Below are 15,442 nucleotides of genomic sequence, written 5' to 3'. Positions count from 1 at the left end.
TGTTTTCTGTAGAGAAATTCAAATATTCTTAAGATAACTGCAAACTTTAACCTTTAAGCTATAGTTTTACTATTTAGTTTCTATTAAATGTTTATTACACATTTAAATATTTTAGAGAAAAGTAGAAATTAAATTATGTTCTAGTTGATTAATGTATTGATTTTGTAGATTCTTTGACTTCATTCACAGTTTCCTATAAATTCTTCATTGCTTCAAAGAAGGGTCCCTGTCTGAAATGTCAGAATTCACTTTCACTTGCAGCTCATGAATTTATTTTTGTTTGTGGTTCTGATACTCTATTTCATAATTCCTTACAGTGGGTGACAACCAATCTGGATGCAGTGGTGTGTTTGTAAGTAAAAGGAATTTCGAATTTATTGTTTATAATGCCAGTAATCAACTTTTTTCTCCTTTTCATTTAACCAGGAGGCATAATAATAAACTGTTTACTTAGCATTTCTTGTTATGCAAATTAGTGGCTGCTTTTGGATTTTGCTATATATATATGTGTGTATGTGTATATGTTTGTATGTATGTTTGTATGTATGGATATGGAAGATTCATACCGTGGTGTGTAGTGTTTGTATATGTAAACATATACGATGTATGTATATATAATCATATAAAAGATTAATACTGTGTATATCTCTGTATCGAACGATTTCGGGATCAATCCAACGGATTTTTCCACTCATCAGCAGAGAATATGATTAGAAATAAATGAAATACTTACAAGCACCCATGGAAAAAAAGCAGAAGCAAAAGTCATGAGTACACATAAGTACCCCAAATATATCTAAATATAAATTCCATAGCAAGCCCCAATATATGTGTAATCAGTCAGGAACCACAACATAGAGTGGTCACCAGTCCCAAAGTGAATGGTAATAAATTTACTTCTAATAAAACTTTTTCAAAACATTTCATCAAGTGGCCAGCATAATAAAATATCTTTTAAGGTGAAAATAAGGGCAACAGAAAAATTTCTATGCCAATATGCTGAGAAATAGACTTTAAATCATCAGTCACCACATACAATATACATCACTATAAATACACATTGCTACCCGTGGTTAATGTAAATATACGATGTAGAGCTGCCTTACATCTGTCACAGACATTTTAGTGGATGACATATGTTTATGTTCGCTATTGTGTACTTTATCTCTTGAGGTGAGTGCACTTGCCATCCCGTGCATTATCTTAGCTATTTTAGGTTACGTTCAAGTCATGAGACTAGCAGTAGACCAATGACATGCAGATACTTTATATGCATTTGCATTGGTACAGGAGGTATAAAAGTAACAGTCTCCAGTGAAAATGCATCATAATTCAAAATGTCTTCAAATCAATTATAACAAGTTCTGCGTTTGCACTTCAATCCTCCATCAGCGAATTTATGCTTGTCATTATGCCCAACAACCGACTCATCGTCGTGTCAAATGTCAGCATGACTGACACCTATGTCAACTTGCTCGATGTCAACTCGCCGACACGATGCTGCCCGATTGTTTTCTTGTACTACTGAAAAACCTACATTTACCCTTACTTTTACTCCCTCCACTTGCTTAGCAGTCATTCAAATAGCTCTTTTGTCTTAATAATGGTCAATCACACAGTAATTTCCCTTTATATAACAGTCATTTTTCATAGCATTTTTACCGATGGCCGGATAACTGAAGAGATGGTGGCATGGATTTCCACTTCGGCATCCAAAACTCGGAGTTTTATCATGGCTACCGATACTTTTACAGATAAATTCCTCTATTTACATAATATCGAGGTCTCTTTCATTCTTTTGTTGTCTTACCATTTTTATCCATATATATATATATATATATATATATATATATATATTAGAAGAAATGAGGTACCTCATTTACAGATATCTATTTATATTTACAGATATTTATTTGTATATTACATTTTTTTATACATCATATAACTTAGATCATATATTAGCGCTTTCCCCCATTCTAGTGGGGTTTTCAAATCAAACTAAGTTCCTGTGTGAAGAGTTTTGACCATTTTATAGTGGTATTGAGTTTGTAGTGGTGGGGAGGAATATAAGACAGTATAAGAGGGTGATGGATGAGGAGAAAGTGAGAGAGAGAGCATGTGTGTGTGTGTGTGTGTGTGTGTGCGTGTGCGTGAGTGTGTGAGTGTTTTTTTGTATTTGGAATGAGCACTAAAGAAAAAGAGGAGAAGGGAGAGGGAAGAAGAAGAAAAGAATTTTTTGGTCTGCTGGACAGGATGCTGACTCCAAGGGGGGGGGTCTAAGATCTTATGGGATGAGGTGGTCAACCATGACCTTCGAACGTTGGGTCTCACAGAGGCAATGACGGAAGACCAAGGCCTCTGGAGATATGCTGTGACTGCAAAGACCCGACAAGTAATATGAGTTCATGGCTGTTTCTTGCACCAGCTTCACATAGAAGCCGCAGCCCTTCCAAAGTGCCTTGGATTGTAGGGCAACCTGCTGTGCTTGAGGAGACCTACTGAGTCAAGTACGTCAGCATCAAAAATCAAATGGAAATTGTGGTTGCAATACCTGTGCCGGTGGCATGTAAAATGCACCATCTGTACATGGTCGATGCCAGCGCTACCTTGACTGGCTTTCGTGCCGGTGGCACGTAAAAAGCACCAACCATTCGTGGCCGTTGCCAGCTTACCCTGGCACCTGTGCCGGTGGCACCTAAACACCATCTGTACATGGCCGATGCCAGCACTGCCTTGACTGGCTTCCATGCCAGTGGCACGTAAAAAGCACCAACTGTTTGTGGCTGTTGCCAGCCTACCCTGGCACATAAAAAGCACCATCCATATGTGGCTGATGCCAGCGTCGCCTTGACTTGCTTCTGTGCCGGTGGCACATAAAAAGCACCAACCGATCGTGGCCATTGCCAGCCTACCCTGGCACCTGTGCCGGTGGCACGTAAAAAGCGCCCACTACACTCTCGGAGTGGTTGGCATTAGGAAGGGCATCCAGCTGTAGAAACACTGCCAGATCAGACTGGAGCCTGGTGCAGCCTCCTGGCTTCTCAGACCCCGGTTGAACTGTCCAACCCATGCTATGCTAGCATGGAAAACGGATGTTAAACGATGATGATGATGATGATATATATATATATAGTATTAATATTTATGAGAACAGAGATTTTCCACATCTATAATTTTATTAAACAATTATTTTCACAGCATTCTTTCCTGGATCTACACTCATTTCAACTGTATCGACTGCACACTGTTATATATGAATCTTGGTGCCATTGTCGGTACAGTTTCATCAGGGTCCATTATTTTTCTGCCATTCGAAGTGAAGCTGAAGGAATCAACAAGCTGAAAATGTTTTTTAGGTGGTATTAGTATTACTAAGTGTGATAGGTAAAGTGAGATATAGTTTTAAAAATAGGTCAGGTTTAGATTAAATGTTTGCATAAATTCATGAGTAGTATTAAAAGTTTACCATTCCACTCATTTCAAGGAGAATATTCTTAGTTTTAGAGGTATTTAATTAATTTCGATTTATTATTATTTTTTTTTCACAATTGTTATTCCAGTAATTTATATTTTTCTTGCTATATTAACCCTTTCATTACTATATTTCTAAGTAAATCACACCCCTTATGAGTTTCAATTAAATTCTAAAATAATCACAAATTTAAACTAGTTTCATTAAACAACTGTAACTTTTTTACTTATGGGCATATTAATGTGATTTTTGGAACACAATTCAAGAAAAAGTTCTTAATTCTATTGCATAACTTTTGTCTCAAAGTGATTCTAATTACAAGTAAATACAGGTAAATTCATAAAAATATAGAAATATTTAAATTTTGTTTAAAAATCACCATAGAAAATGAATCATCAGCTAATATTCAATTGGACATTCAACAAAATTTTAATATAGAAGAATTGTGCACATCATTAGACTATCAGTTGAAATTAATGCACATAAGGACAGGTGTACCATAAAAGTAAAATAAAATGAAATACTGGAATTTGTTTTTGAAGTAAACTAGTCAGTGAAATGCGACAACTAAATGAAATAAACTCACATACATGCATGAATGCACAAAAACATATATGATAAAGATTTACTTTAGAAATTAAATCCAAACTTGTCACTCACCTTCAGGCAAATTAAAATTACAGGTAAATAAAAAATAAGAATGGAGTAAATTTGAAAAATATTTATAAAATCTAATCATACATATATACACTATTCACACAAAATTTCTGCCATGGAAACTTGTAAAACATCCCACTCTACATAAATCAACCTTGCAGAATGCACATTAGAAAGAAGCTTCAACTGGCCATCCACTGGGAGTTTTCTTTGTTGATATTCACAGCACTGTCTTTTGTGACCCTCGATTTTTTTTTCTAATTTATGGAGATCGGCTGAATTCAAGGGGATATCTCTCTGGCAGGTTTTGGTTTTCCTTCCTACAGTTATTTTTTTGGAGGAATAACCTGCTCTCAACTGCGTTGCTACATCTGCAGATGGTCACACCACTATTGAGCCTCTTCTAATTTGGTATATAATATAAACGCATTTACTATACTCATAGTTACTATATACTAAACCAGGTATTGCCACCATTTTTTACCTGGTCTATCAACTGGATAGTAGCTCATCATTTAATTTAACCAATCTACATTGCCCATGTACCTGTTATAATCGAGTTTCATAAATGGGGTGCCAGTTTCATCTGCATATGCTTGTGCATAGGTTGATTGAACATTTATCTGCCTCTTGTCTTTATATGCAGTCACTAGCAGATTTCCTTTCTGCTGTTGGATTATTTCGCCTCTTTTTTTTTTTTTAATTTTGCTTTTTTTTATATCCAACAGCAGCCCTTTTTTCCTAGCAATTACTGAAGCACATGTATATGTTGTCACAGCTCTAAATCCACCGCAAGTTTGACTGAACTAAAAAAATTAGTCAAAAAATAATAAACGGCCCTGGTTATGGTATGGAAGTGATAAATTCCAGATCACATCATACCCTAGACTATGCTGACTAACATTGTTGTCCCTTTTCCCAGTATAAAAACTAAACTCACAGCAGTACCCCATGTTTGATTTGCAAATTTTCCAAACTTTGATCTCCAACTTTGGGCTTTCCTGGCATATATTGTCAGAAATGTACCCTTCCTTTATACCCCACCATGCCCTTATCAATGGATAGGTATGTGTTTTGAATGCAATCAATGAGGGGTCTTATTTTAAATAAGGGATCGAAGTTTGCTTCTCCACATACTGGGGTACAGCTAGTGTTTCTCATATGAAAATATTATTTCAATTTTACAAATCATGTCCTTGTCATAATATTGGAAACATACTGGTCTCAAAAAGGTTCATGATTACTCCAGTAATTTGTAATTCTGGATAATTTTCTTAAACCCATATTTATGGCAAAAAATGCCCATATTTTTCTACGCTTGTAGGAAACCACAAGCTATCTTTTTTTTCAGTTTGTTTACTTTCTGCATAATAGTTTGTTTCCACAATAATTGCTTCAAACAAGCATACTGGAAAAAAAAAAAAAAAAGTCTAATGGTGTTGATTCCTGAGAAAGACTATGAATAGGTCCAGTCTCTTCTGTCGCTATCAGTTATCTTCAGAATTGCTCCTTTCAGTTTTGCATACAGAAATATCAGTTTCACTTTCATACACTACGTGGTTTTGTAGTTCACATTTGCTCGATTTCTCCATATCTTCCATTAAAAAGCCCTCGAATTCAGAATCATTGCTTGATAGCATGAAGCTGTTATCCATTTTAAAAATTGAAAAAATCTGCCAAAATTTGCAGAGCTGAGATATCATGTCAAACAATGTTGGATACTGTAACTTGACTATTTACAAAGTGAAATCATGTTTTCACTAATGTACTAACAAAATCTGTGCTGAAATCCTCACTTAAATATCAATGGGTTCACTCAGCTGGCTGTGGCCAGGTTGGTCATTTGAGCCAAAAGATTTTTCAGCTGGGTAAGTGTAATGCATTTATTTGAATTTTTTAAAAGTATATTTATTTACATGGAGACACCTTCAACCACATTCTTGCCTAGTGTTTATTTGCATGAAGGTGTCTGCATGCAAATGAATATACAAGCATACCTCACCTTATGTTGTTAATTGATTCCAGGAGACATGACTTCAGTGGAAAAACTTGTCTCTAGGCTAAACTGATTATAACCATTCCCAGTTCTGTATTTTATTTATGAATACATTTTCAATAATACATGGTCAATAAACACATATTTTAAGCTTACAAACAAATAATTTTTATTTTTTAATACAATACAGTAAAAAGAAAAGTAATCTGAATTTACAAATACAATTTGGTGGTGTTTACCATACATCGCGGCCGCTTTATGAATGCAGTTTGCAATAAGACATGGTAAAATAAAAGCCTTGACCATCTTTTGGATTGAGTAGACAAATGTAAACAAGATATTCATTAGTTTCCATGAGCATTTATTGTCTTGTCAACTGCATGTTTGTTCTGTTTGACATGTCGAAGTGGAAGAGGAAGCTAATGGGTGTATTTCTGTGTGTGTGTGTGTGTGTGTGCACGCATGCTTGTTCTTGTTTAATTTAGCTTTAAAATTAATAGAAATCACTGTCGTTTATATTTATTTATTTCGCATTTTCTTTCATCAGTAGTAAGTGTTAATTTACATTTCTTCCTTTTCTCCATGCATGATACAATATTTCTGCTCTTTTTTCTCCAGGTTTAAAGTGTGACATTGTTTTTGTTACATCTACATTTCACACACATAAATACATAAAAACAGAACACACACAAACAAGAACAAGCACACACAGACATACACCCATTAGCTTCCTTGCATGCACATGCACACACACACATGCATGGCCAAAACCTTTTTTAAGCTTAAAATACAAATTCAGTAATTATTATTATTTCACAATAGTTAAACAACTAAATTACTTTAAATTTACCAATACATGCATATATTTTCATGATTTCATGATATCATGATTTTGCTCACTAAGCTATAATACTTTATGGTGTGTATCTTAACATTTACTGTACGTATTTTAATATGATTTTATATACTTTTATTCTTATTTATTGTACAGTAACATAATTTTATGTGCTTTTAAGGGTTTTCTAGTGATTTTACAATTCCAATATTTGTGTTAGACTGACGTAAAATCAAGTAAAATGACTAAACTTGATTTTTATTTTACCCTATATCATTTTTGAAAACTGATGTATAATCAAGAATAACTTAAATCAAAATGACTTAAGCCAAGGTATGCCTGTACTTTTAAAAAATTCCAATAAACGCATTACACTTAATATAGCAAGAAAATTATAAATTACTAGAATAGAAATAGAAAACAAATAATAAATCAAAATTGATTGAATACCTCTAAAACTAAGGATATTCTCCTTGAAATGAGTGGATTGGTAAACTTTTTAATGTATCTGCGCAAACATTTAATCTAAACCAGACTTTTTAAAAACTATATCTTGCTTTACCTACCACACTTAGTAATATTAATACCACCTAAAAAACACTTTATTCACTCAGCTTGTTGATTCGTTCAGCTTCACTTCAAATAGCAGTAAATGATGGACCCTGATGAAACTACCGACAATGTCACCAGGATGCGTATCTAACAGTGTGCAGTTGATGCAATTGAAATGTGCATAGAACCAGGAAAGAATGCTGTTAATAACTGTTTAATAAAATTATAGATGTGGAGAATCTCTGTTCTCCTTATAATGATTAATACTATTACTTACTCTATGGAAACTATGCAGTCCTGAATAGGACACTCGGATTTACAAAGCGAGAATAACTTATTGTTAACTCGGGTATCACAAAAGGACCGTTGTGGTTAGCCGGCACATGAAACTGATTTAAGAGAAAACACAGTACCCTTGAACTAACTTTTTGAATATTTATACACACACGCACACACTCATACACATGTTTTGATATATAGATAGATAGAGAGAGAATGAAATGGGACCGAATCCTCATAGACCCACATATGCACATTAAATCCATCTCTGTATACATAAACAAACACACACATATAGATAAGTCTTCAGAGTTATTTGTTCATCTCTATATAAAGTATTATACATCAATCATAATCATCATCATTTAACGTCTGTTGTCCATGCCGGCATGAATTGGATGGTTTAACCAGGGCTGGTAAGCTGAGGGGCTGCACCAGATTCGATTCTGATTTGGCATGGTTTCTATGGCTGTATGCCCTTCCTAATGCCAACCATTCCAAGAGTGTAATGGATGTTTTCACATGCCAGTTGCATGATACCAGTATCTGCCATGATTATGATTTCATTGCTTCCATGAGGCCCACAGCTCAAAAGGTGCTTTTTACATGCCATTGGCACAGGTACTACTTACCTGACACCAGCATCAGCCACTTTGCCTCCATGAGGTCCAACACTCAATAGGTGCTCTTTATGTGCCACCAGCACAGGTGCCAGCTACATGACACCCGCATCGGCCATGATTAAAATTTCACTTGGCTTGACAGGCTTTCTCAAACATGGCATATCGCCAAAGGTCTCAGTCACTAGTCATTGCCTCCATGTGGCCCAACATTCAAAGAATCATGCTTCACCACCTCGTCCCATGTCCTCCTGGGTCTACCTCTTCCATAGGCTCCCTCTACAGTTAGAGATTGGCACTTTTTTATACAGTTGTCCTTGCCCATACACATCACATGACATACCAATGCAGTTGTCTCTCTTGTACACCACATCTGATGCATCTTATGCCTGATTTTTGTCTCAAGATGCTTACACTCTGTTGTACATGCACACTGACATTGCACATCCAGTGAAGCATATTAGCTTCATTTCAAGCCTACACATGTCCTTGGCAGTCACAGCCTATGTTTCACTGTTGTATAGCATAGCTGTTTGCTCACAGACATCATACAGTCTGCCTTTCACTCTGAAGGAGAGGCCCTTTGTTGCCAACAGAGGAAGGTGCTCTCTGAACTTTGCTCAGCCTATTCTTATTCTCACAGCTACACCTCAAAGCATCCACCTCCGCTACTGACTTGGTCACCTAGATAATGGAAGTTATGAACTTCCCCTAGCTTACCCCACTAGCATTTAATGGAGTCTATTTTTTATACATTTTCAGTGTTTATTGTACCTGTACCCCTTCCACATACAAAAACTATTTTCCCAGTTAACCTACCTCAAATATTGTGTCCATAGCTTGCACCAGGTACATCCTATAGAATGTCTACCTATGCCTCTCCTACAGATTGAGCCAGGCCATCTACCTGATGGGATTTGTGATTTGTCTGCTTTCCTATTTACTAAGACTTAGATTTTTGCTAGGTTAACTCTAAGGCCCTTCAATTCCAGACCTTCTTTCCACACATGAAATTTCTTCTCTAGTTCTGGTATGATTTACTCTACTTCATTACTAAATTATTCCTAGTGTATCCTTGAATAAAACAAAATATTTTTTATCAAACTCTTTGTGCTTAATAAAATGTGTGTATGTGTGTAAATTGCATTGTGGTAGTAATTTTGCCATTTAAAAACACAAAGACTGTTGTTTGTTTTTCTTTATTGTATATGACGTTACATTATTTTCACTGCAGGTTATTATTATCTTATATTCTAAATTTCTCATTTATTTGCAGCTTCACACTCAAGAACTTTTTTCTCCAATATTTCTATCTTTCATGGTAAGAACCCTTTTTGCTACATATGTATATATATATGACATTATGATGTAGTGCTTAAACATGAGAATAATCACATTGGAGCTCAATGTATATCATGTTAAACTCCAGAAATTCCATGTACTATGTTTCATATATCATTGAAAAGGCTAAAGAGAACAAAACCCCTTTAGAAACAATAGCAAAAGATAATATCAGTGATATTTCAATTGTCTCAGCTGTTTTGCTATGTTACGATTATATTATACTTTAGTTTGATTTTAATTATTACTTACTACATATAATTCAATTGTTATTATTATTTTTATTGTTAAAGTGAAAGTATCTGACATAAAATAGAGAAACGTTTTTGTTTCACTTTTAACACGTAATACTGAAATAGTGGAGAAGATATGATATTGCTATGGGCTTGCTCTAGGCAAGAAGTTGAACATATTTTTTTGCCCATGAAACTACATGGACCCTAAGTAAGGCATGTGTAAAATTTGAATGAAATTGCTTGTGTAGTTCTCAAGTTTTAGGGAAACACACAGACAGACAGACATACATTCTCAGTTTTATATATACAGTTGCGGCCAAAATGTTCAGAACGGCATTGTTTTCGTCAGAAAAGTAGGTATAAGTTTTTATTAAAGTTGTTTTATATTCTATAATTTTCACAGACAATAAATACGATATTAATTGGTATTGTCTGAGATTTTGGTGTAATTTGAGTGGATAATACAAAAGTTATGGATGATATAGTGATTTACTGCAAAACCCATGGTGGCCAAAATGATCAGAACGGTTGAAAAAATAACAAAATAATCAGAAAGTGACAGAGAATGCTGGAATTATTTCATATTTAGTGTGAAGCCCTTTAGTTTCAATCAAAGTTTGACATTTTTGACTGCATGGGGAAATTAAATTTTCAATTTCTTGCTGGGTGATCTTATTCCATTCTTCCTGAAGGGCATTCCATAATTGCTCGGTTGTTTTAGGATTTCCGGCTTTCAAACGTTCTCCTAGAATATTCCACACATTTTCAATAGGATTGAGGTCTGGGCTTTGAGCAGGCCAATCCATAACAATAACCTTTTCAGCCTTGAGGAAGTTCATGACCTTGTGACATGGGGCATTGTCCTGCATGAATATGGGTGGTCGCTTAGTTGAATTTCTCAGCACAGGTAAGACATGATCTTTTACAAGTTGTTTATAAACTCCTGCATTTACCTTTCCATGTAATCGCAGCAAAGGGCCCACACCATCTCCAGATATTATCCCCCAAACCATGACACTTCCTCCACCGAATTTAACACTAGTCTTAAGGCATTTAGGTGACAATTTTTCACCTGCTTTTCGACGAACGTACCTTTTCCTATCTGAGCCAAATAACATAGACTTAGATTCATCACTGAAATGCACCGTTTGCCATTTTTCTTGAGACCACAACACATGTTCGGTTGAAAAGGTAAGACGACACTTTTTATTCTTGGAGCTGATCAGTGGCTTCACTGCAGGTGCTCTTGCTTGTAGGTCATGTTCAACTAAAGGACGAAACACAGTTTTTTGAGATAAAGTTTTTTTCAGTACAATGCTCATTTCCCGAAAAACAGCAGCAGCAGTTTTAAATCTGTCCTTTTTAACCAACTTTACCATAGCACGATCTTCTCTCTTGGTCGTTTTTCTTGGCCTACCTGTAGACTTTCTTGCTTCACACGAACCACAATCATCATAGACCTTAAGAATACCGTGAACAACACTTTTTGACTTGTTAACAATCTTTGCAATAGACCTAATACTTAAATTATCCTTCTTTCGAAGCTTAATAATCTGCTGACGAATTGGTAATGGAGTAAGTGGCATTATATTAACAAAGTACACTGCAGATATTCTTACTAATGTTTAGTAAACGAACTGTCACGTAAACAAATTCAAAACATTAGAGTTCGACGGTTAAATATACTAAAACATGGAGTAAAAGCAACCGTTCTGATCATTTTGGCCACCATGGGTTTTGCAGTAAATCATTAAATCATCCATAACTTTTTTATTATCCTCTCAAATTACACCGAAATCTCAGACAATAACAAATAATATCGTATTTATTGTTTGTGAAAATTATAGAATATAAAACAACTTTGATAAAAACTTATACCTACTTTTCTGATGAAAACAATGCCGTTCTGAACATTTTGGCTGCAACTGTATAAAGATATATTTATATTTTTAATACAACAATTATTCTATACACATATATATATATTTCTGAAGAATTTTCTAATATTGATTTCCTGATATTAATAATATATTATATAATATATATATATAATCACTCATATTAAATGTATAAATACTTTAATAGTATTAATACTTTGCTACAATAGAACATTCAATGTAAATTCAGTATATAATATTCTCATTGAGTATATATATTAACTAAAGATTTATATATATATACACGTGCGTGCGCACACACAGATACAATTATTTGCTGCTGCGTTCAGCAAATACATAACTCATGACTGCATACTACATTTCTTACAGCCAAAACAAAATTACTATCATTAATTTAGTGTTTACTTTCCTACACTAATATGACTGTAGGTTAAATGATGTTTTACTATTGGGAGGAGGGCAGAAAACATTTGTAAGACAAAATATCCTTATTGTAATTTATCATTTAAATGTAATGAGATAGCTATAATCATCATATTACAATAATAGACTCTCTAATATATTGTATTTTGAAGAAACCACATATATCCTTTATGAAGCCTTTACACTTTCTCTTCATCATTCATATTTTAAAGATTCCATTAAAGTGTAAAGCTGAAAGGGGCTGATAAAATAAATACAAAGCAATCAGAGGCATGAATAAGATAAATTTTTTGAAAAATGACACATGACTGGACACTGGTTACATTGTTTTAATATAAAATAAATTCAGCAACTTTTGTATTATTCAAAATTTCATAAAACTATATTTTCTTTTTAATTCACAGGTCCTTAAGCTGCTCTTACCAATATGGGTAATGATGTTTGTATTCCATCCGTTGCCTCCTGCTGGTGATCAAGAAGATTTGATTCCTGCTTTCAGTGAAGATGGAGTATGTTTGTCTTTATTCTCATTACTGTTACTAAGCTATATTTATTCTTTCACAAGTCTCAGTAGACCTTTCTGTAATTACTTTCTTTCTCATCTCAAATTCTGGCCCTTTCAGAAATGTTATGTTGCAATAGCAATAAATAGTTGCTATTTCAATAGATAGCACTAAGTAAATATGTAATATTGTGTAATACAATGGATTATAAATAGTTAATACTATGTATTTGTAAAATGATAACTCATAAAATAACAGCTGAATTTTATTATAAAGCACCTGATTCAAATTTTACCAAACTTAACTTTTATTTCTTTATCGCTTTATAATGCAATTATTGGAGATAATTGTTCAAAGCTAGACTTTATGTGGTGTATGTAGTGGGATTTTGCTACTTCAGTTATCATTGTCATCTCCCTTTGTTTTCTCTTTTTGGTTTCCTCTTGCTGCTTGTTTTTCCTGATATTTTAATCAATTGTAATCAGTTTCATATTCTTTGAGTACCTTTTGTGATGACACCCACTGTAGTTTATAGAAAAGGTAAAGGTACTTAGTTTTATTGGCAATGATCAGCTGCAAGTTACATAAGCATTGTCAGTGGAGCAATTATGTAGAAGAATCCTTCTGACCAGTACACTGCCATATGCTGCTTCTGTTACCAACAATGGGAATACTATATAATCTGTGCCAGGCTTTGCACAACTATAATTTCAACCAGATACATTATGGATAGTTACCTCCTTGTATCTGTACACATTTCTTTCATACACACACTACAGATATGTCTACAGTTTGAATGCATATGCACACTATAAGCATATTGCCCTTTCTCTCAATATGCCCAGAGTTATGTCCTTTGTCTGTCTTAACAAAATTTAATCATGAAAGTTAATAATTTTTCTGTTCATTATTGGTGTAATTTTGATTACTTCAAGTATGTTACATCCTTTATCTCACACACACACACATACACACACATACACACACACACACATACACATACACACACACACATGAGTGCTCACATATATACACTTATACATGTGTGTACACAACAGAAGTGTTATCAAATACATCAACACCCTCACCTGCATACGGATAGTATCACAGTATAACATGATTACATCTTCTACATATTCAGATGGTTTAATAATGGCTCTTCATTGTATCCTCATTCAATAAGCTACAGGTATGTTTTTTTGGCATGAGTCATTTCAAAAAACAAGCTAATAACCAGTCTCTCCTCCTGCTCCTCCTCTTCATTTGACTCTAATCAGTTTCCCTTTATGCATTTGGGTGGCTTGGTTTTTAATTTTTGTTTTGTTTTTAAATTTAACCTTGTGCTTGATTATTTTATTTTCCCAATTTCCTCAAAAACTTGACATTAGTATTTACTGAAAGTATGTTTTGTTTGATTTATTATTAACAAAGTAAAAATTAAATAATTCAGTGGGTGCATGCAGAACAGCAAAAGTCCAAACAATAACATATCTCTTCATTCTTAATACATTCTGGCAGACTCAAATGTGAACAACTGATCACTGTTGTTTCATCAACGGAGACTACCTCTCCCCTTTAGATGATGTATGTTCATAAGACACGATTCACTAGTGAAAGAAAATTTTGAGATACAGCAATATTTCAACCTTGTTATGTGTCTCTTCAGTCAAAGCAACCTCGTTGGTATCAGACAAATAGATAATAATACATGGGGTGCAGGCAGAACTGTAAGAATCCAAACAATAGCATATCTCTTTATTCTCAATACATTCTAGCAGGTTCAAATATGAATATCTGATTGCTGTTGCTTTTCACCTACAAAGAACACCTCCTCCCTTTAAATGATGTGTATTCATATCATTTATGATTATCAGTGTAAGCAGACTTCAAAACCCACCAGTGTCTTGAAGTCCCTTTGCACATCATCTAAAGCAATCAAATAGTCATATTTGAATCTGCCAGAACATATTAAAAGTTTTAATTTTATAAGTTAATATATTTCTCTTCATCTACTGAAGTTATTTGAAATGTTCAGATTCTCGCAAATCTTGGCCATCAGCTCAGCCTTGGTGTTGCAAGGCAGAGCAGTTGGTGTCTTTCAACAATGCCCTACACATAGTAACCCAATGGATGGATTATAATAGGGGGATTAGGATGCCAAAAATTGGGGCTGGTGAAGTCATAGAAATTTTTTGCCAACCAATTCTGAAGGATTCAGCAAGGAGCCAAATTCTGGTGCCACACTATGGCTTTGCAGCAGCAACTCTCTCTGACCACGGATTGACCACGGTCTCCAGCAGCTTCACATAGCTGTCTGGATTGAGCCTAAGTCCCTATTCAAAGATGCAATGATGAATTCTGGCATGCATACATAGAATGTGTGCTTTCTCCTTTCTAGCTGGTCACAGATTCATAGTCTCCATGGCAGCTGTCCATGTCACATCTTACAGCCTTTACTATGTTCACAAAGCATTGAGAAGCAGTCATGAAGTCAGCATTTTGACACTTAGTGCAAATCATTATGATTCAGGCAACTCTTTTCTAATATTCAGCTGGCTCCCAGTGCTCTATGTCTGCTAACTTTTTCTCAATTACAACTTCAGTCTTTATGCTTTCAATACTGTTAACTG

The 15,442-nt window shown here is 34.6% G+C and overlaps 1 protein-coding gene across 1 annotated transcript in view; it reads left to right on the top strand.

Moving 5' to 3' along the window:
• The window catches only part of LOC115222346, a gene marked incomplete at its 5' end in the record, with an annotated part of 78,476 nt that overhangs the window by 23,281 nt on the left and 39,753 nt on the right, over nt 1-15,442 (top strand). The window contains 3 exons of the mRNA XM_029792535.2: nt 318-352; nt 9,688-9,732; nt 12,714-12,818. Coding sequence (XP_029648395.2) covers nt 318-352; nt 9,688-9,732; nt 12,714-12,818 — 185 coding nt within the window. The remainder of the gene's footprint in view (nt 1-317; nt 353-9,687; nt 9,733-12,713; nt 12,819-15,442) is intronic.

This window comes from Octopus sinensis, linkage group LG19, assembly GCF_006345805.1.
Source record: "Octopus sinensis linkage group LG19, ASM634580v1, whole genome shotgun sequence".
Classification (NCBI taxonomy): Eukaryota; Metazoa; Mollusca; class Cephalopoda; order Octopoda; family Octopodidae; genus Octopus; species Octopus sinensis.
Note: the sequence above shows the minus strand (reverse complement) of the source record. Positions and strands in the feature narration are given on the sequence as shown.